We start from the raw sequence: 17,992 nt of genomic DNA, 5'->3' as shown, positions 1-17,992 counted from the left end.
TTCATTTTGGAGAAGATCAACTGGAGATAAACTTTCTATCCTTATATGTAGACTTTATATGTAGACATGTGTATGCCAGAAAGTTTCATTTAGTTTTGGATGCATTTGTTAATTGAAGAATTTTGTTTCATCATATTCGTTATGTTGAACCAATTCGTTTTCGAAATTCATTTAGTATCTTTAGCATTTGTTTCATATATTTAGTGGTACGGGTGGATTCCAAAAATTTTGTAGTGTTTCTGGAAGAATTCTACATATTTGGTATATTATCAAATCGGACAGATTAGAATCAGAAGGATTCAATATTTTTTAACGCTAGTCCAACCCACCAAGAGAAATGATATGAGCTGATTGGACAATATCGACTGGCAATGAAATTCAGATCCATTCCTTATCCAAAATCCAAAGTATTGAACAAATTTGAAAATGTAATTCTTTTCCCCATGGGCCTGAATTACTATCACATCATGTGACATCATCCAAATGAAATGAATTAAACAAATGCATTCGTTAATTTTGTTATAATTTGTTTTTTAATTTGTTGATCTTTATCCATTTGGAAATTCGTATACATCCTAATCTTAGAAAATAGTATTTTCGTCCTAAAAACAAATTGTAACAAAACGAAAAACACATCTACTTATGTGTTGTGTTCTGAAATTTAGCAGGGAACCTTTTGTCAAAATATAAAATGTGATGCTTTGGTTAATAAAATTTTCAGCAGTTATGACATTATTCAAAACACTTCACAAACGTGGAACAAACTGATATTACTCTATAAGGCCACATTCACATCTGAGTGATGTAGATTCGCAAGCTAAATCTGCCTACATTTACAAATTGTGCTAAAATCATGGCAAAATATGTGACATGTGTTTGGGTGCCATACACAAGCACGACAAGATGTGCAAAAATTGCAGCAAAATGCAAGTGAAAAAACACTCCTGGCTCAGGGCCAAAATTTGGTCCTCGAGCTTCTTTGGCACGACAAACACACATAGGACAGCCTATTCAAGTGAATGTGCTTGCCTTATGTGCGACACACAAAAACACATGTAAATCATGCAAAAAAATATCATCAGCGGGAAAGCACTCTCCCGCTACATGAAAGTGAATGGGGCCGAAAATGTAACTATCACAGAAAGGAGAAATACAGTATAAATGTTTTTTAGAATGTCTATATACAGCTAATTAAGAGATGCTTCCTTTTCAGCATCATCAAATAAGAACTGCAGGTATAATACATAAAACATTAAGAATGCTTATATGAAGTGAAAAGCCAATTGTCTTTAAAATTACCATGTTTTTGTATGTACAGTACTATTTAAAAAAAAACATTTAACAATGAGGCAAGAAAATTGTATTTTCTAAAACTAGACACTACATACAAATCACACCAGTTTACTTTCCCATCATCGGTTTAAGCAGTAATTGAAACTTGCTATTAGAATCTATCCAGACAGCCAACAAAAGGTATCAGTAGTCTTTCAATTTGCCTTCTTTTGTGAGCTGATAACAATATACATTATTATATTAATAATTATACTACTGCATTCACATATTTGTCTGCTTTAGGCCTTGTTCAGATATCACATTGTGGGAACAAGCTTTTCTACTTGCGATTTTAAAAGCAGGATTTACACACAAGTCTGCCTGCATGCTGCATCCATGGTGCGCTTTCAGTAACCGTGACAAAAACACACAACCTAATAGAAAGTCTATGAGACCGCAGCTCAAACGGCAGGTAAAGTGCACAAAAATTGCAGATGCACCCGCACTGTGGTCAAACTACAGCGCACCAGTGTGAAACCAGCTTTAAAACAGTATTAAATGCAAAACCAAAAATGTTACATAATGCTACTTACCAATCCTTAGATGTGGTGGCTGCGATTTTTTTTTTTTTGGCTTTTTTCCCCTCTGTTTTCACCTAGTGATCTGGTCGGTAACATACTTTTTGTATTATAGTGCCTCCACTCTGGATGAATGAGCACAGGGAGCACTTTTGGGCAGCAGCATTATTTGTTTGGGGGGAGGGTGTTAGATCTACTAGCATACTTAGATACTCTAACAAATTGAAGCCAAACTGCTACTAATACTTTATAAGCAGTTACAGCAAACGTTTTTTTTCCTTTTGGGATAAAGATTCTACATAAATAAATAAGGAGGCTGATAATTAAAAGCACCTATCAGTGCTAAATGGTTTGTCTCATCCCTGTAGCTGCTACTTTTGCAGGAGAGCTAGTTCTTTTGAGTTACTGGCAGAATCAGCAGGTGAAAATAAATGAATAAAAGCCTAAAAAAGAAAATGAAGGTAGTCATCACATCTAAGAATTGGTAAACTGCAATATATTAAATATTTGCTTTTGGGTTTAATCCTGCCTATCTGCACAGTCATTTAAGCCAGGTATATTATTGTACTGCATACAAAAATAAAATTATATATATATATATATATACAAATCATTACATACAATGATTTATACATACCTGTCTTCATATACTTTGATGCACATGAGGTATTGCTGCCTCTGTTTTCACTGTAGGAAAAGACAGTTACATTGTACTGTGTATTACACTGGAGGCCAGAGAGGGCACAGACTGTGGCGGTGTCATTACAGAGGATGACAGTGGTCCCATCAACTGCCTTGGTCTCATACATTTCTGCACCTCGCACAGCAGACCAAACAATCTCCAGAGTATCCCCAGATACGAAGGCTGGAGTAATATCACTAGGGCAACAAGGAGCTGTAGAACAATAATATGTCATGTAAGATTTGGTGCAAACAGCAAAGCAATACAGTAAGTACACATCAACATAAGTTACCATCTACCCCAGTAGTAGCCATTTCTACCCTTACCACTCGGTAAGCAAGCCATCTGGAACTTCATCTTGGTACACTGTTATAAAATGTGCCCAGGGCATAGTGACCATTTGGAAACCAGGATACCAGGGGCGGACTGACAACTCATGGGGCCTCCGGGCAATAGGGGATCATGGGGCCCCTGTGTCCTAGCCCACACTCAAACCACACCCAAAAAAGCCTATGAAAAAGGTACCAGGGGCATCTCATGGGGCCCCCTTCTGACCCCGGACAGTGCCCCAGTTCCCAAATGGTCAGTCCACCCCTGCAGGATACTGTATATTAATGTAAGTAAACAAAACTGATAAATGGTAATGATATGATACTCACTATAGGAAACTGTAGTGCCACATTGTAATTTTGCTAAATAATCAGATCTTTATTAAAATCCATTGCTGCCACATTCCGCAAGTATATGTGTGCTTCTAGACATTGTCACCTTTCAAAATTATGCATACTATTCATCTTTTACCTTGAAGATTAGTGCTCAGCCAATGCAAATATTTTCTTTTCTTTTCAGACTATCTCACAATTTTACTTGCATCATTGATATTTTGTAACAAAGTTTATGGGGTCTATATATAAAAAAACCTAAAAATTGCTTTGCGAATGTCTCGGCATTCATGCAAAAGTCATGAATAATACTTGTAATCTTTGTAATATATCGGTTTCTATTGTCCCCTAAGAGAAAAATCCTTAAAGTGGTTGTAAAGGCATTTGTTAACTAAAATAATAAACATGTTATACTTACTTGCTCTGTACAAATTTCTCTTGTGGGGGTCCTCTGCCAGCGCTGTCTGTTCCTCCTCTTCTGCTTATGTGCTATGGGGGCACGCATGCAGACGCTCGCCAGAGCCGGGCTGTGTGTGTTGATAGACACACATAGCACAGCTCGGGCCTGGCACCCCCTCCGCCCTGCTCCCTCCTCATAGGATTTGACTAATAGTAGCAATGGCTCCCAATGTTCTCAGTGAAGCCTGTGAATGCAGGAAGAGAAGAGAGCGGGGCTGCTGGCAGGAACAGTGCTGGTTTGAGAGTGGTGACAAGCAAGTGTTTGGAGGAGCGCACAGCAAGTTGTAAAATGTTTTTTACCTTAATGTAGGAAATGCAATAAGGTAAAAAAAAAAGGTTTTAATTTTAGAACCACTTTAAAAACATTTGACTGATAGAGAAAATATTTTAACACTTTAGGCTAAAAACAATTACCCTGAAGAGGATATAATATGAGTGAGACCTCACACTATGTACAAATTGAGTATAAAGATTCCTATGCTCACCACCAACAGTGCAATTTAGCAGCCACTGCTGAGAGTGAACAGCTATACAGAATTGACACAATGCTGCAGAGATGTAGCTCTGTTGTTTAACAAGTTTATCGGACTGAAGCCCTTTACAGAGGAGCAGATCACCTAATCTCTTCAACAAAAAATGACTCATTACACTGTCAGTGATGAGCACTGACAGAACCTTCAAACACTGCACGATTGCATGAGCTTGCCTAGAAGAGGTGAATGCAGAATGATGACCTTATCAGTGTGTTGCTTCCTCAGTGTCTAATCAATAGGGTTGGTCCAGAGGGATAAACAAGCTGTAAGCCAAAATAAGGAAACACTATATGAGCATAACATTGAGATCCTGGGATCATGCTTTTTTTTTCTTTTAATTCCATTTTAAAGTTTAGATTTTTTTTGTAAACTAGCACAGATCAGTGTCCCATATGTTGGTGGTTCCTTAAAATTTTCAACCCTTTGCCCCCTGACCCCACACAGCCGTGATCTTCTGGTGCTGTCAAGCTAATACAAGCAGCTCCACCTGTCATGGGCACTTGTCAAAAGTGTTGACTATGCCCATACTTTCTGCCCCCTGCTCCATTTATAGAAGCTATACTATTAGTCCTCACAATACAAGCTGACCTCAATGTACTGTTTAATTGGGCAACCATGTGGCAAATGAGGTTTAATGTTGATAAATGTAAAGTTATGCACTTGGGGGCTAAGAATATGCATGCATAATACATACTAAGGGGAGTACAACTGGGGAATCAATGGTGGAGAAGGATCTTGGAGTTCTGGTAGATCACAAGCTTAATAATGGCATGCAATGCCAAGCTGCGGTTTCTAAAGTGAGCAAAATCCTCTCTTGTATTAAGAGGTATAGACTCCAGAGAGAGAGAGAGAGATCATATTACCCCTGTACAAATCATTAGTAACACCTCATCTGGAATATGCAGTACAGTTTTGGGAAGCAATTCACAAAAAGAACATTAGGGAACTTGAGAAAGTACAGAGAAGGGCAACTAAACTGATACGAGGCATGGAGGAGCTATGAGGAAAGATTAGAGGAACTGAATTTATTCTCTCTTGAGAAGAGGAGATTAAGGGGGGATATGATCAACATGGATAAATACATCAGTGGTTCATATAGTGAACTTGGTGTAGAGTTATTCACCTTGAGGTCATCACAGAGGACAAGGGGGCACTCTTTACGTCTGGAGGAAAAGAGATTTAATCTCCAAATACGGAAAGGTTTCTTCACAGTAAGAGCTGTGAAAATGTGGAATAGACTCCCTCAAGAGTTGGTTCTGGCCAGCTCAGTGGATTGCATTAATAAAGGCCGGGATTCTTTCTTGGATACACAGAATATAACTGGATACTAACATTTATAGGTAAAGTTGATACAGGGAATATCTGATTGCCTCTCGGGGGAATTTTTTCCCCTCAGGAGCAAATTGGATGCTTTGCTGGTTTTTTTTTGCCTTCCTCTGGATCAACTGTGGGTATAGGATTATAACTTTTTTTTTTTTTGACTTGGATGGACTTTTTTCTTTTTTCAGCCAGACTAAGCATGTAACTATGTAATAATGAGGAGTGTGCTATAAATGCAGACCTTTCATTCACCCACCCATCCTCCATTCATAAAGTGCTTTTTATTGCAGGAACTGAGTACAGTTTCTACAAATGGAGCAGGGTGCTCCACTAAACACTTTATTTTGTTACACTGATAAAATAATGAAATTTAAATACTCAAATTTGTTCACTATTTTAAAAGCTCTCAAACATTCAGAAGTGATTTTTTTTAGTGCAGTTTGCTATTGATGGAACCATGACTTTGCTTACTTATGGTGAAAAAAAAACTATTGATAGGTTTATTTTGTGTCTTCACATTTAAATTGGTTGTAAAGACTTAAGTTTTTTACCTTAAAGCTCCATTCACACTTGTGTGACTTGTTATGAGACTTGGACATGATAAGTCGCATAGCTCATTCTTTTTAATGGCACCAATTCAGATCTGTGCAACTTGCAGTTGCAGCAATTTTGATGCCTGCACTACTTTGATGTGACTTTTGACTTACATCCAGAGAGTGTAATGGTGGATCAAAATCACACTCAAAGTCGCAGTGGAAATTGTGCCACTTTGGAGTTGCACAAGTGTGAATGGAGCATAATGCATTTTCTGCATTAAGTTTAAAAACCCTCTGTGATCAGCTCCCCCCCAGCCCCCCTAAATGCTTACCTGAGCCAGAACACACATGTACCCAAGAGTAGGGCGCTGTTCTCTCTCTCTCCTCACTGGACATGGGGACAGCAGCCATTGGCTCCCGCTGCTGTCACTCAATTCATGTGAGGAAGGAGTTGGGGGCAGGGCTGAGCCACACTGTGTGTGTCAACAGATGCACATAGCCCAACTCAGAATCAAACCCGCACATCTGCCCCTCTAGCAAGCGGCTTTCTAGAGGGGCAGACAGAGAAGAAGATGAGCAGACAGAACTGGTAGGGAACCCCAGAAGAGGGAGTTCAGGGCTGTTCTGTGCAAAACTATTGCCCACAGCAGGTAAGGCTAACATGTTTTTTGTTTAAAAAAAATAACTTTACAATCATATTAAATATACTTGTCTTGATGTACTGTTTATAGTTCACATCTGCTTACCTGTAGTATAATTTAAGAGCTCACCCAGGGGGCTTTGCCCTGCCTTGTTATATGCAAAGACGCTCATAAAATAGATGAACCCACATTCAGATGGAAAATAACAAGGTGACTGGGATGTGTTGCAGTGAACTTCAAAACCATCATCACTCTTCACAAACACAACATAATAATCAGAGAGGTTTCCATGAGACCATGATACTGTGAGATTCCCGGGATTGTCCTCCACAACTGCGATCCCAATAGGTGCACATGGAACTGAGGGTACAAATATATTACTATAAATCCAGCACAATATTGACAAATCAACAAATAAATGTAAGAGCAATTATCTTCTCCCTATTTGCTAAAGGTATCCTGTTTTTGCCTCTTAATCTGGCTATACACTAGTAGATTTTTAGAATGAGCGTTCATATGAATATTCCTTGTACACTCTATGACTGTATAATTGTCACGTACTTCAAATTTTTGTTTGCATTAACATAAAATTTTGAAATGAATGCAATTTCCCAAAGGAAAACCACCTGCACTGTTGGAAATTCAAAAACGTTTTCCATCCTGTTTTCTCTTCATTGTGGTCGAGAACGAATGTTGTTTTGACCACACTAACATTTGGAAAATTGAATAAATGAAACATTTTGAAGAATATTCTATTTGTGTAAAAGGCAGGTTTACCCTCAAACATTTGATTAGCAAAGTTACATTGACACCGGCACTCTTTTCACTTATTTCATTATTTGTTAAATATACAGTATTGGTATTGAAAAAATTGCCTTCATACTTAAGTAGTATTTTTTTCATTCATGGTACAGCTATTTTAATTCCATTTAGCTTGTTTAATCCTATTTAATCTTATGTAAAACACAATTAAAATCTACTGTTGCAAGGTTTCTCATTCTGCAGATATTTGATTTCAAATATACTAAAGTTACAGGTATCAGTGTATCCATTGTTTGATGTTGCAGCTGACTCTTCTTGTGTCTGAATGACGGCTTCATGCAAACTAAAAAAATGCAGGGAACAAATGCTGGATAAAAAACACTGGTAATAGCATTTTTTAGTAGAGTTTTAGCCTTTTGGTAGCGTTCAAGAGAGTTAGCATTTTATTAGTGTTTTTACAGTACATGTACAGAAAAAAAAAGCTACAGAAAAAAGCTGTTATGAGCGTTTAGCGTTTTTTCTGCTGGAAAAACACTCCAAAAAAACTCTACAAAAAACACTAGTTTCTAGGAGAAGAAAAAATATACTGATAATAGCTTCTAGGAGCTTAAAATGCTAGTGTGCATGGAGCCTTAACCTAACACAGACAAATAAATATTTTTTCTTGAAAATCAATTTTGTTCCAAACAAAAGGGTGGATCTTTGGAAACCTGTCAGAAATGCATAAACTGACATTTTTGCCCCCATCTCCTAGCCCCCAATACACAGAGCTCCCCTTCACCTCCTAGCCCCCCAATACCCAGAGCACCCCCACCTGCTAGCACCCCCAATACACAGAGCTCCCCCCACCTCCTATCTCCCAATACACAGGGCTCCTCCCACCTCTTAGCACTCCTCAATACACAGAGCCCCCAATACACAGCGGACCCCCCCATCTCCTAGCATCCAGAATATACAGAGCTCTTCCCTACCTCCTAGCCCTCAATACACAGAGCTCTCCTCCCCCTCCTAGCCTCCCAATACACAGAGCTCCCCCCACCTCCTAGCACTAATCAATGCACAAAGCTCCCCCTACCTCCTAGCCTCCCAATACACAGAGCACCCCTCACCTCCTAGCCCCTAATACACAGAGCTCCCTTCCACCTTCTAGCCCCCCAATACATAAAGCACCCCACCTCCTAGCACCTCCAATACACAGAGCTCCCCCAGTCTCCTAGCTCTCCAATATGCAGAGCTTCTCCTCACCTCCTAGCACCCGCAATACACAGAGCTCTCCCCACATCCTAGTCCCCAATACACAGAGCTCCTCTCCACCTCCTAGACCTCCAATACACAGTGCTCCCCCCCACCTTCTAGACCCCCAATACACAGAGCTTCTCTCGCCTCCTAGCGCTCCTCAATACACAAAGCTCCCCCCACCTCCTAGCCTCCCAATACACAGAGCTTCCCCCACCTCCTCGCACTCCTCAATACACAGAGCTCCCCTACCTCCTAGCACTCCTTAATACACAGAGCTCTTCCTTCCTGCTAGCCCTACACAGAGCTCTTCCTACCTGCTAGCCCCCAATTCACAGAGCTTCTGCCTCCTCTTGGTGGCCGCCCAGTACACAGAGATCCTCCCTCCAATCAGCATTCACCCAGTACACAGACCTAAGTCCTCCACCCCTACTCCCGGCAGCTGCCCAGTATACAGACATACCACTTCTCCCGGTGGCCGCCCAGTACAATGCTACTGAAGAGCACTCCAACCTTAGCCTCCTGGCAGCTGCTCCTCTTCAATTGAGGAGGAACTGTTACTTGAGGCGCGCTGTTTCATATGTGAACACAGAATCAACACTGGAAGCTGCTTCTGTGTTTAGAAGTGACAGCAGCTGGTAGGGGGAAGAGGATTATTGCTGGAGGTGGCAGTACAGAGTACCACCCTGCTCCTAACAAAAAAATCCCTTCTGACACTTCAGTCACTCGCGCCCCTTCCACTGCACATACAGCCAGTGCCCAGGGTATGATTTCCTTCTGCCCTTGCCCTCTTCCTCGTCATAGCCACTGCCCCATGTTTCTTGTATAAGGGTGGCTCATTTCTCTTGCAGAATCCTAAGGGGCCAGTCTTGTATGATAAAAAGTAAAACACTCACAAGAAAAATAAAATCAAATGGAAAGCATGTCACAAGAGATGCAGTGTGGTCCAAGACCCCTAAAAGTGGTCTGGTGGGGGACTGTAGACCTCTGGATAGCTGATTTGTGGCGCGTTTCGAGGTTGAATCTCTTCCTCAGAGCCAATTGAGGGTTTAAAAATACTTTAGGTACCTTTGCCAAGGAACATCTACACTGTGTGTTGGCATGTGCACTTAGCTAGTCTGCCACTAGGTGGCTCTTTCCCAATCTAGAGTGGTAAAGGGGATTTTGTAACTGGGTGTTAGGCCCCTTTAGGAGAAAACCTTCCTGTAGTGATATATTGGGTAGAGTTAGTGCCCATATAAATGTCAGGATGGGAGGAGCCTTTCAAGTTATAAGAGTCAAACACCCCAGAGCTATTTGGATTTAGTCAGCTACTGCCAAGGGCCCTGGGCAGGGCTGAAACTCTGGGTAAGGTAGTTCAGCAGCCCGATGGACCAGCTGTAGTCGCTATGACTCTTTTACGGTCTGATGAGGACTATGTGCAGGATGCCAAAGAGCTTTTAGGCCAGGTCAAGTGTTCTCACTGACGTGAGTATTAGTACACCTGGGAACAAGTGTAACATCTGGGAGCATGCCCAGCTAAGCAGAGCTACAGTATAGAATAGGACAAAGAGAGAGACTGGTATATTTAAGAAAAACACCTTAATTAGACTTGGTGGCAGAAGCTGTAGGCTGCGGGATTAATATAAATAAATAAGTGGCCTTGACACTGTGATACTCCTAAAGAGAGGAGAAGTGAAGGGAAGATGGCTTACAAGTTATGTGCTGGTGCTCTGCACACAAATGACTGCTACACAATGGCTGCTTCTGTATGGTATGGTGTTCCACACCAAAGTATTCTATTAGATGTCATGACCATTCTTGAAAAGTTCCAGCAAAATTCAGAAAATTAATTACATGTGTGGACAGTCCTCTATTCTTTAATATTAAGGCCAAAGGCCAAGGATATCATGAGCAGGACTAAGGCCAGGAAATTGGCACAATAAGACGAAGGCTTTCATCTATCAGCAGGTGAATAGTTGCCCTATCCAAGAAGAAGCAGGAAGGGGATTCGACCAATTTGGTGTCAACAACCAGCCAATCACAAGCCCCCTTACATGTGCACCTGTAAAAATGTGTACCCAACTATACACATAAATATGCACAGTAAAAACAGAATCAGCATGCACAAATTATTGCTATTACCATTAAAATGTGCAAGGGCACACCTTCACAATTCAGCACGAAATATTGTAATGTGACACCATGGGACAAAATATGATAACTGTATGATAGCTATTGGTAGTCTTGATAAGCTGATCACAAACATAAGGCTATAACTGTACTGCTACTGTACTTAATGTGTAAAGATATATAGCTAAACCAAAGGCTGTCACTGCTCAAATGTCGTCTGATTCCTGCTGGATGAAATTTTAACTGTGGGTGACCTTACTGGCACCCCCCTGCTCGATAAAAGTACATTTTTCAGTTGACTTTTGTCACAGGAGCCAGTCTGAAAATTCATCCAATTAGATGCAAGCACTGTTCAGGTATCATAATAGCTGGTAGCTGACTTGTTTCTATCCATACTGTTTAGCATGGATGGGGGAATATAATAATTTCTCTCGTTTGGCCGGCTTAAGACCACTCCATCCCATTCCCAGGTTTTAGCACTTCCTCCATTCTTGATAATCTCACCTAAACAAAAAGCATTAAACAGTTCTTCTAATCTTTACTCTTCCGGAAACAACACACCTGATAACAGACTCCAAGTTTTTGGTGCCAGCGTAGATCCTGCTTCATTGTTAGCTAAAAGGGACACCACATATTCTGTTCCACACTGTAAAGAAGTGATTGTGCATGGGGACACAGACAATGTACAGTTAATACTGGTGTCTCCACCATACAAAAGTATGGTGTAGTTAGATAAGCCATCAGCTTCAGCTACAAAGAATGTGGCTTCCAGAGCTCCACTGTTGAAAGTAATCTGCACATCTGATGGCGCAGCTGGACCTAAAATATAAATAAATAAAACAAAATTAATACATATATGCCAGTTTCTTTTTTTCCTACTGCTAATTATTGTGGGGTTTTATGACCATAAGCATTGGAATATTATATAGGTAAAGGTCATGGAGAACCTCAGGGAATTCTAATATTCCTACTAATTAATTAGTAATGGGGTAACTTAAAGAATAAATATACAGATTGAAAGACAGATGCTTTGAAAATTGAGGCACACAGACAATGACAGATGGATATAGCATGACAAACCGATGGAGAGACCATTATACAGTGAAGGAAATAAGTATTTGATCCCCTGCTGATCTTGAATGTTTGCCCACTCACGAAGAAATGATCAGTCTAAAAATCAAATGGTAGGTGTATTGTAACACTAAGAGACAGAATAGCAACAAAAAATTCAAAAGAAATGCATGTCTAACAAATTATGCACTGATTTGCATGTTCATGAGCAGGGGCGGACTGACCATTTGGAAACTGGGGCACTGCCCGAGGGCCGGGGGTCAGTAGGGGGCCCCATGAGATGCCCCTGGTACCTTTTTCATAGGCTTTTTTGAGTTTGGGCAAGGACACAGGGGCCCCATGATCCCCTATTGCCCGGGGGCCCCATGAGTTGTCAGTCCGCCCCTGTTCATGAGGGAAATAAGTATTTGATCCCCTTCACAAAACATGACTTAGTACTTGGTGGCAAATTCCTTGCTGGCAATCACAGAGGCCAGACGTTTCCTGTAGTTGGCCACCAGGTTTGTACACATCTCAAGAGGGATTTTGGCCCACTCCTCTTGGCAGATCTTCTCTAAGTTCATTAAAGTTTGGTGGCTGACGTTTGGCAACTCAAACTTTCAGCTCCCTCCACAGATTTTCAATCGGATTAATGTCTGGAGACTGGGTAGGCCACTCCAGGACCTTTATGTGCTTCTTCTTGATCCACTCCTTTGTTGCCTTGGCTGTGTGTTTTGGGTCATTATCAGTGGGCAAACATTAAAAATCAGCAGGGGATCAAATACTTATTTCCTTCACTGTATGTACCTGAGAAAACTTCTCTGAGTTTATTTGTATTTTATTAAGCCACAAACACCTCAATTGAAACCCTGCCCAGGTTAAAGCAGGATCAGATTTAGTCTCTGAAGGACAAGGGTAGTGTTATTCAGCATTCATTTTGAAATTCATTTGGAACATATGTGTTAATGAGCTTCAAAACATGGCTGGGGGCTGATTCTGGAATGATTGATGTTTTGTGTGGTACTCTTACAGGTTGTTTTGACGCATTCAAGTGTAAAGCATTCAAAGATGTTAGATATATAATGATTGTGAGGATAAACAGCTGCTATATTGCTTGAATGCCCTAGGTGAAATTTTTTAGAAGATTTTTTTTAAGAAGTTAAAATGTACCTAAATACTTTTATGCCATGAAACACTTATTTGTCTCCTTTCCCAAAATATTCTGCCTTCGGGAACATAGGGATTGATCATGTGATCTCTACCAGGATTCAGGTACAGCTTCTGACTAGCCAGCATTGCCCATAAGTCACCCTTTGGCATTGCCTACATGAACAACACTGGAAAGCTGCAAAATTATGATAGTTTAAAGAGACAAGCAGGTATTTTAACTTTCTGTTGAAATTTATTAGGAGCACTTTTCTATATATCAGATTATTTTGTTGAGAAGGGAGCCATCTTTTCGGTGTTCACTGCAATTGCACCTTAACTAATTATTCCTTTCAAAAAGAAAAGGAAATGCTTTGCATTTTTTAAATAAAGATATTCTATAAATCACTGCAGTTCCATTTCAGTTTCCAGAAAAATTCACCAGTGAAGGTCTCCTCTTTCTCCCTTTTATACACATACTATTTTCTTGTAAATCTATTCACTGTTTGTTAAAGCTATGATATATCTAGATTGTACTGTTATATATTTTATGCGGATTTGAAGGTAGCTATCTGCAAGGAAATGCGTTCATTGTATGCATTTGTAAGAGATGTGTAAAAACATACTGTAAGCTCAGCTTATGTGATTGTATTGCAATTTTACAGAACTATTCACAGAAGTAAATTCAGTTTTGGAATGAAACACAGTACTGCTTCTGTCAGTTGTTAGCTAGCTTTCGGCTAACCGTTAGCAGGACAGCATAAGCAATATGGGAATGTCTGTATCTAAATAATGTATGTAGAACAGTATAGGTGTGCTGTGAACTAAACAAATCCATAGACCTGTTAAAATTTGCAGCACATTAACCGAAACACATATTGAACTACGGATAAATAGAACACTGCCAATATTGTGTATTACTTACGTGTAATCTGGCTGTAGGTGATGTCATCTCCTGGTATTCCATTTGCATCCCAGGCATGAACTTTGATAGTATAAATGGTTCCAGGGTCCAGAGAGGTGAAGTTCAGGGATAAAGACGTGGTGTTCTGGTTCCACCTGGTGCCAGATCCATCTGATCTCATAACAGAAACGGAGTATAGAACAGCAGAAGGGACAGGCTGCCAACCAACACTCACAGAGTCACTGCTAAAGGATTCCACAGTGACAGATGCAGCTGCCAGAACTTAAATATAAAAGAAACTGTTTCAGTGACACAATAGTCATAGAAATTATGGGAATAGTTAAAATAAAATCACAGTCAGCAGTCATAGCATATACATTTTGAAATATTATAATACTACAGTATTTTATCTCTATCATTGCTTATTGCACCTTCCACCTTGATAATGAATTTGCATTAAAATATTTTTTTCAAATGCTAATACTATTTACGATTTTTGTCAGTAGAGGCCCCCAGATTGCATTCTAATACATGATGGGATATGGAGGGTTTCAGCTTAGGTCGCTTTTAACATAGGGCCTTGATCATGTATGTTATCTGCATCTGCTGATGTATCATCAACATATATAAGCTGCTACAATTCTAAAGACATGAGTGCACCCAGCCATAATGCATTTATTTTAGAGCACAGATCGCCAAACTAAGGGACAGTTTACTGCCCTTTAGCCCTTAGTGGGGCTGGACTGTGGTCCATGGGAGTATAAAATGGTATCACTGAAAAGAATAGTGCCCCAACAATTGTGTCAGTGAGATGAATAATGTCCCATCTTTGGTGTCAGTGAAGGAATAGTGCCTCATCACTGGTGTCAGTGGAGGAATAGTTCCTCACCATTGACATCAGTGGGAGAAATAATGCCTCATATCAGTGGAAAGAGAAAGAGAAATAGTGTCCCAAGGGCCAGATAAAGGCAAGCAAATGACCACAGTCTGGAGACCACTGTTTTAGAGCATAAAACATGTACAATGAAATGTACAACTTGGCCCAATTTATCATCAACATCATGATCAAGTGAGATTTGTTTTACCCATCAGCAGATGAATTAAATGAAGCTTGAAATCAAGCATTTCACTGAAAAGCTTTTGAAACAAAGACAATCTACAGATGCAAACAGAAATTCACACAGACCTACACATGCTCTATTGTTGCTATACTGATTCTTGATTTAGAGCCCATTCACACCATGTGCAGTTACCTGTGTTTTTCCATACTGGATGAACACATCTAACTTCAAAGACACATAGAAGACAATAGTTTTGCATATGGCATGTTCACACTAGACGCTAAGTTTATATATGCTCCAGAGCTGTGCATTAAAATGTGACATGTTTGCATTTTATAGTACAGAAACACAAATAAACATGTAAAATGTAAAATGCTCATAAATGCACTGCACTGCAATTCTCACTCATGACAGAAACAGAAATCAGATTAGAGGAAATGTGCTTTTATAAAAAAAACGTAATTGCACATATAAACACACATTAGCATTAAAATGCACATAAATGTGAGTAAATACACATAAATTCATGTGATTGCAAGCCAACGGAGATTACTTTTTTAGGTTTTCTATGTGCGTCATTGTGTGAATGGGCCCTAAATCTATTTCCAGACAGCCTTTTTGAGGTTTTGGCTACAGTGTGGAAGAGTTAAAATTTCTGGCAGGTTTTTAAAGGAGAAGTATGGCCAAAGCTTTTTTTGGCTATATTTCCCCTATGAATCACAGGAGTGAGGTTTGTTCTGCACATTTGTGACCCATTTTCAGCCAACAGCAAGCTAAGGCCCACTGTCAGCAGATATCACAGAACCAGTCCAGTTTCTGGAAAGATCCTGACCATATGGTCGGGATCCACCCATAAGCCTGACTGGTAGCTGGCTAAACCTGCCTGAACCTGAGCCAGTCATTCCCACCCCCTCCACAGTCCTACGCTTCAGTGAGTGCTGAAGGGGAAGAGCAGCATGTTCTCAGTTCTCAGTGAATACTGTGAACTGAGCGATCAGCATTCTTTGATCACTCAGTTCTCAGTCTTGGAAGTGCAGGGACAGATGCAGTATCAGATAGATGCTGCATCCACCCAGGTAAGTATGATATTTTTATTTTCTGCTAACCCCATACATCTTTTAATTCTGTCTGGGATCCCATTGGGAATTTCTCTTTCTTCATGTTCCTGTGAAACCCATGCATAAATTGGGAGTGCAGTTGTCATGGGGCAAGGAATGCATGAACAATAAAAACATTGTCATAAGTTTACCCTTCCTCAGTCTCCTAAAAAAGTGTTTTTGATTTTGCCTGGGCCCCTTTTGGAAAGAGTTTCCACAAAGAATACACAATTTATATTTTGTGTATTCTTTGGTTTATCAATTGTTTGATATTCGTTTATTGGTATTCATTCACAAATACTCATCATCCAGTTATCCTATTGGGTTTATAGGGTCCATTCATATATTTTATATTCTATTTAAGTACAGCACCTATCTATTTACTACTAAACCACCTACAAGTGTCACAATCACATTTTAGGGGCAGCTGTAAAACATTCTAGGGGGTTAATTTATCAACACTTATCACTAATTTATCAACACATGTCACTTTCAATTGGCACCACAATAATTCATTTTTGTTTGGTTAAAACAAAATAAAACACTTGGACTAGAGTTGGCCTATAGGTTAACACATAAAATTTTCTTTGTATTTTCAACTGAACTTTTTAGATAATTCTTTGTTGTTACAAACATCTTACCTGTTTTTGCCCATTTAGGAGGAGAAGGTTGGCTCTTTCCAGCTGAATTTATGGATCTCACTGTAATTTTGTAGGTTGTAGCTGCTTGTAGGCCTGTTACTGTTCCTGGGGAGCCTGTGACAGTAGACTCAAAGAAAAGTGTTCCAGCCTGAGCAATTACCTGATAGCTTGTAGCTCCTGCCACATCTGCCCATTCCACAGTTATACTATTGCTCAACTTTGAGTATGCCTGATCAATAACAGGTACCTCAGGTGCTATAGAAAAGTAAACAATAAAAAGTAAGACAAGTCCAGAAAATTCATTACTGACAGTGCCTTAAAAAGGTATAAATAACCCACTAACCTGTCAGTTGAAGGATCTGAGCATGAGCCATAGTACTACCATCTTTGTCCATAGCTTCCACCATTATAGTATAGTTAGTATTTGGCAGGAGTGTGTTTATTGTTCCTATTACAGTGGCTGGATTAAACACTGCAAAGGAAGATTGGCCTAGTGATAAATAAGGGGATGCTGTGATTTTATATGACATGGTCCCTGTAACTTTAGACCACCGGACATAGATGCTTCTGGATGTAACATCATACGTAGATATTGAGAAACCTACAAGGAACGCAAATACAGATGCATCAATGTTATACATTTAGAGGTTTTTATTAGCATATTTGGTTAAACCTGTTTGCTATATTAAGCCAAATTTCATGTCCGATTTTACTCATAATCAAATGATTCACAAGGCCTCATTCACGCAGGCAAGGACATACATACGAGTTTATGCATTTATATGCTTTAGTAAGACATTTAATGATTTTAAATGATATCATTCTTTGCGTTTAGATGCATTCAGGTGCATACAGCTTAGCTGCATTTAGAGAAAAATAGGATTCTGTGTATCCAGGGGCAGATTAACCCCTTTTCTACCAAGGTACATTTAATAAACATCCTGGTAGTCAAGGGGTTAAATCAACCTCATGGATGCTGACGTAGCTATGAGCCAAATCTCAACAGTTATGTAAAAGTGATCTAGGGCAGCCCTCAAATTTTCCACTAGCCTGCTTGCATTTGGCGAGAGGAAATAATAGGACTAGGGGTTGGTGGGAGGGGCGGTTGACAGAATTATTGGCAGCAGCATTACTGCTACTGTCAGCATTGAGCTAGAGAGGAGGAAAGAGCTGGGAGGAGGTTTGCTCTGTGCTCCCTCTCCCCTCCAGGTTCTCCTTCCGGTCACTGACATGCGGAAGTGTTGCTAAAGGGGGCAACTGCCCCCCCTATGTTATTTCTTGCCCTCCGTGCCCCCCGACA

General features: G+C 40.0%; 1 protein-coding gene and 1 long non-coding RNA gene across 2 annotated transcripts in view; one reads left to right on the top strand and one right to left on the bottom strand.

Moving 5' to 3' along the window:
• Window positions 1-17,992, top strand: part of LOC149450898 (uncharacterized) — a 52,287-nt gene that overhangs the window by 23,612 nt on the left and 10,683 nt on the right. The window lies entirely within an intron of this gene.
• FNDC7 (fibronectin type III domain containing 7) overlaps window positions 1-17,992 on the bottom strand; it is a 60,530-nt gene that overhangs the window by 32,075 nt on the left and 10,463 nt on the right. The window contains exons 3-8 of the mRNA XM_089691271.1: window positions 17,036-17,293; window positions 16,693-16,947; window positions 13,915-14,175; window positions 11,355-11,612; window positions 6,789-7,043; window positions 2,488-2,745 (exon numbers count right to left, since the gene is read on the bottom strand). Of these exons, the coding sequence (XP_089547397.1) occupies window positions 2,488-2,745; window positions 6,789-7,043; window positions 11,355-11,612; window positions 13,915-14,175; window positions 16,693-16,947; window positions 17,036-17,293 (1,545 nt within the window). The remainder of the gene's footprint in view (window positions 1-2,487; window positions 2,746-6,788; window positions 7,044-11,354; window positions 11,613-13,914; window positions 14,176-16,692; window positions 16,948-17,035; window positions 17,294-17,992) is intronic.

This window comes from Staurois parvus, unplaced genomic scaffold, assembly GCF_062004578.1.
Source record: "Staurois parvus isolate SC_StPar_1 unplaced genomic scaffold, SC_StPar_1.0 ptg000560l, whole genome shotgun sequence".
Taxonomy (NCBI): domain Eukaryota; kingdom Metazoa; phylum Chordata; class Amphibia; order Anura; family Ranidae; genus Staurois; species Staurois parvus.
This window is presented reverse-complemented; position numbering and strand designations above follow the sequence as displayed.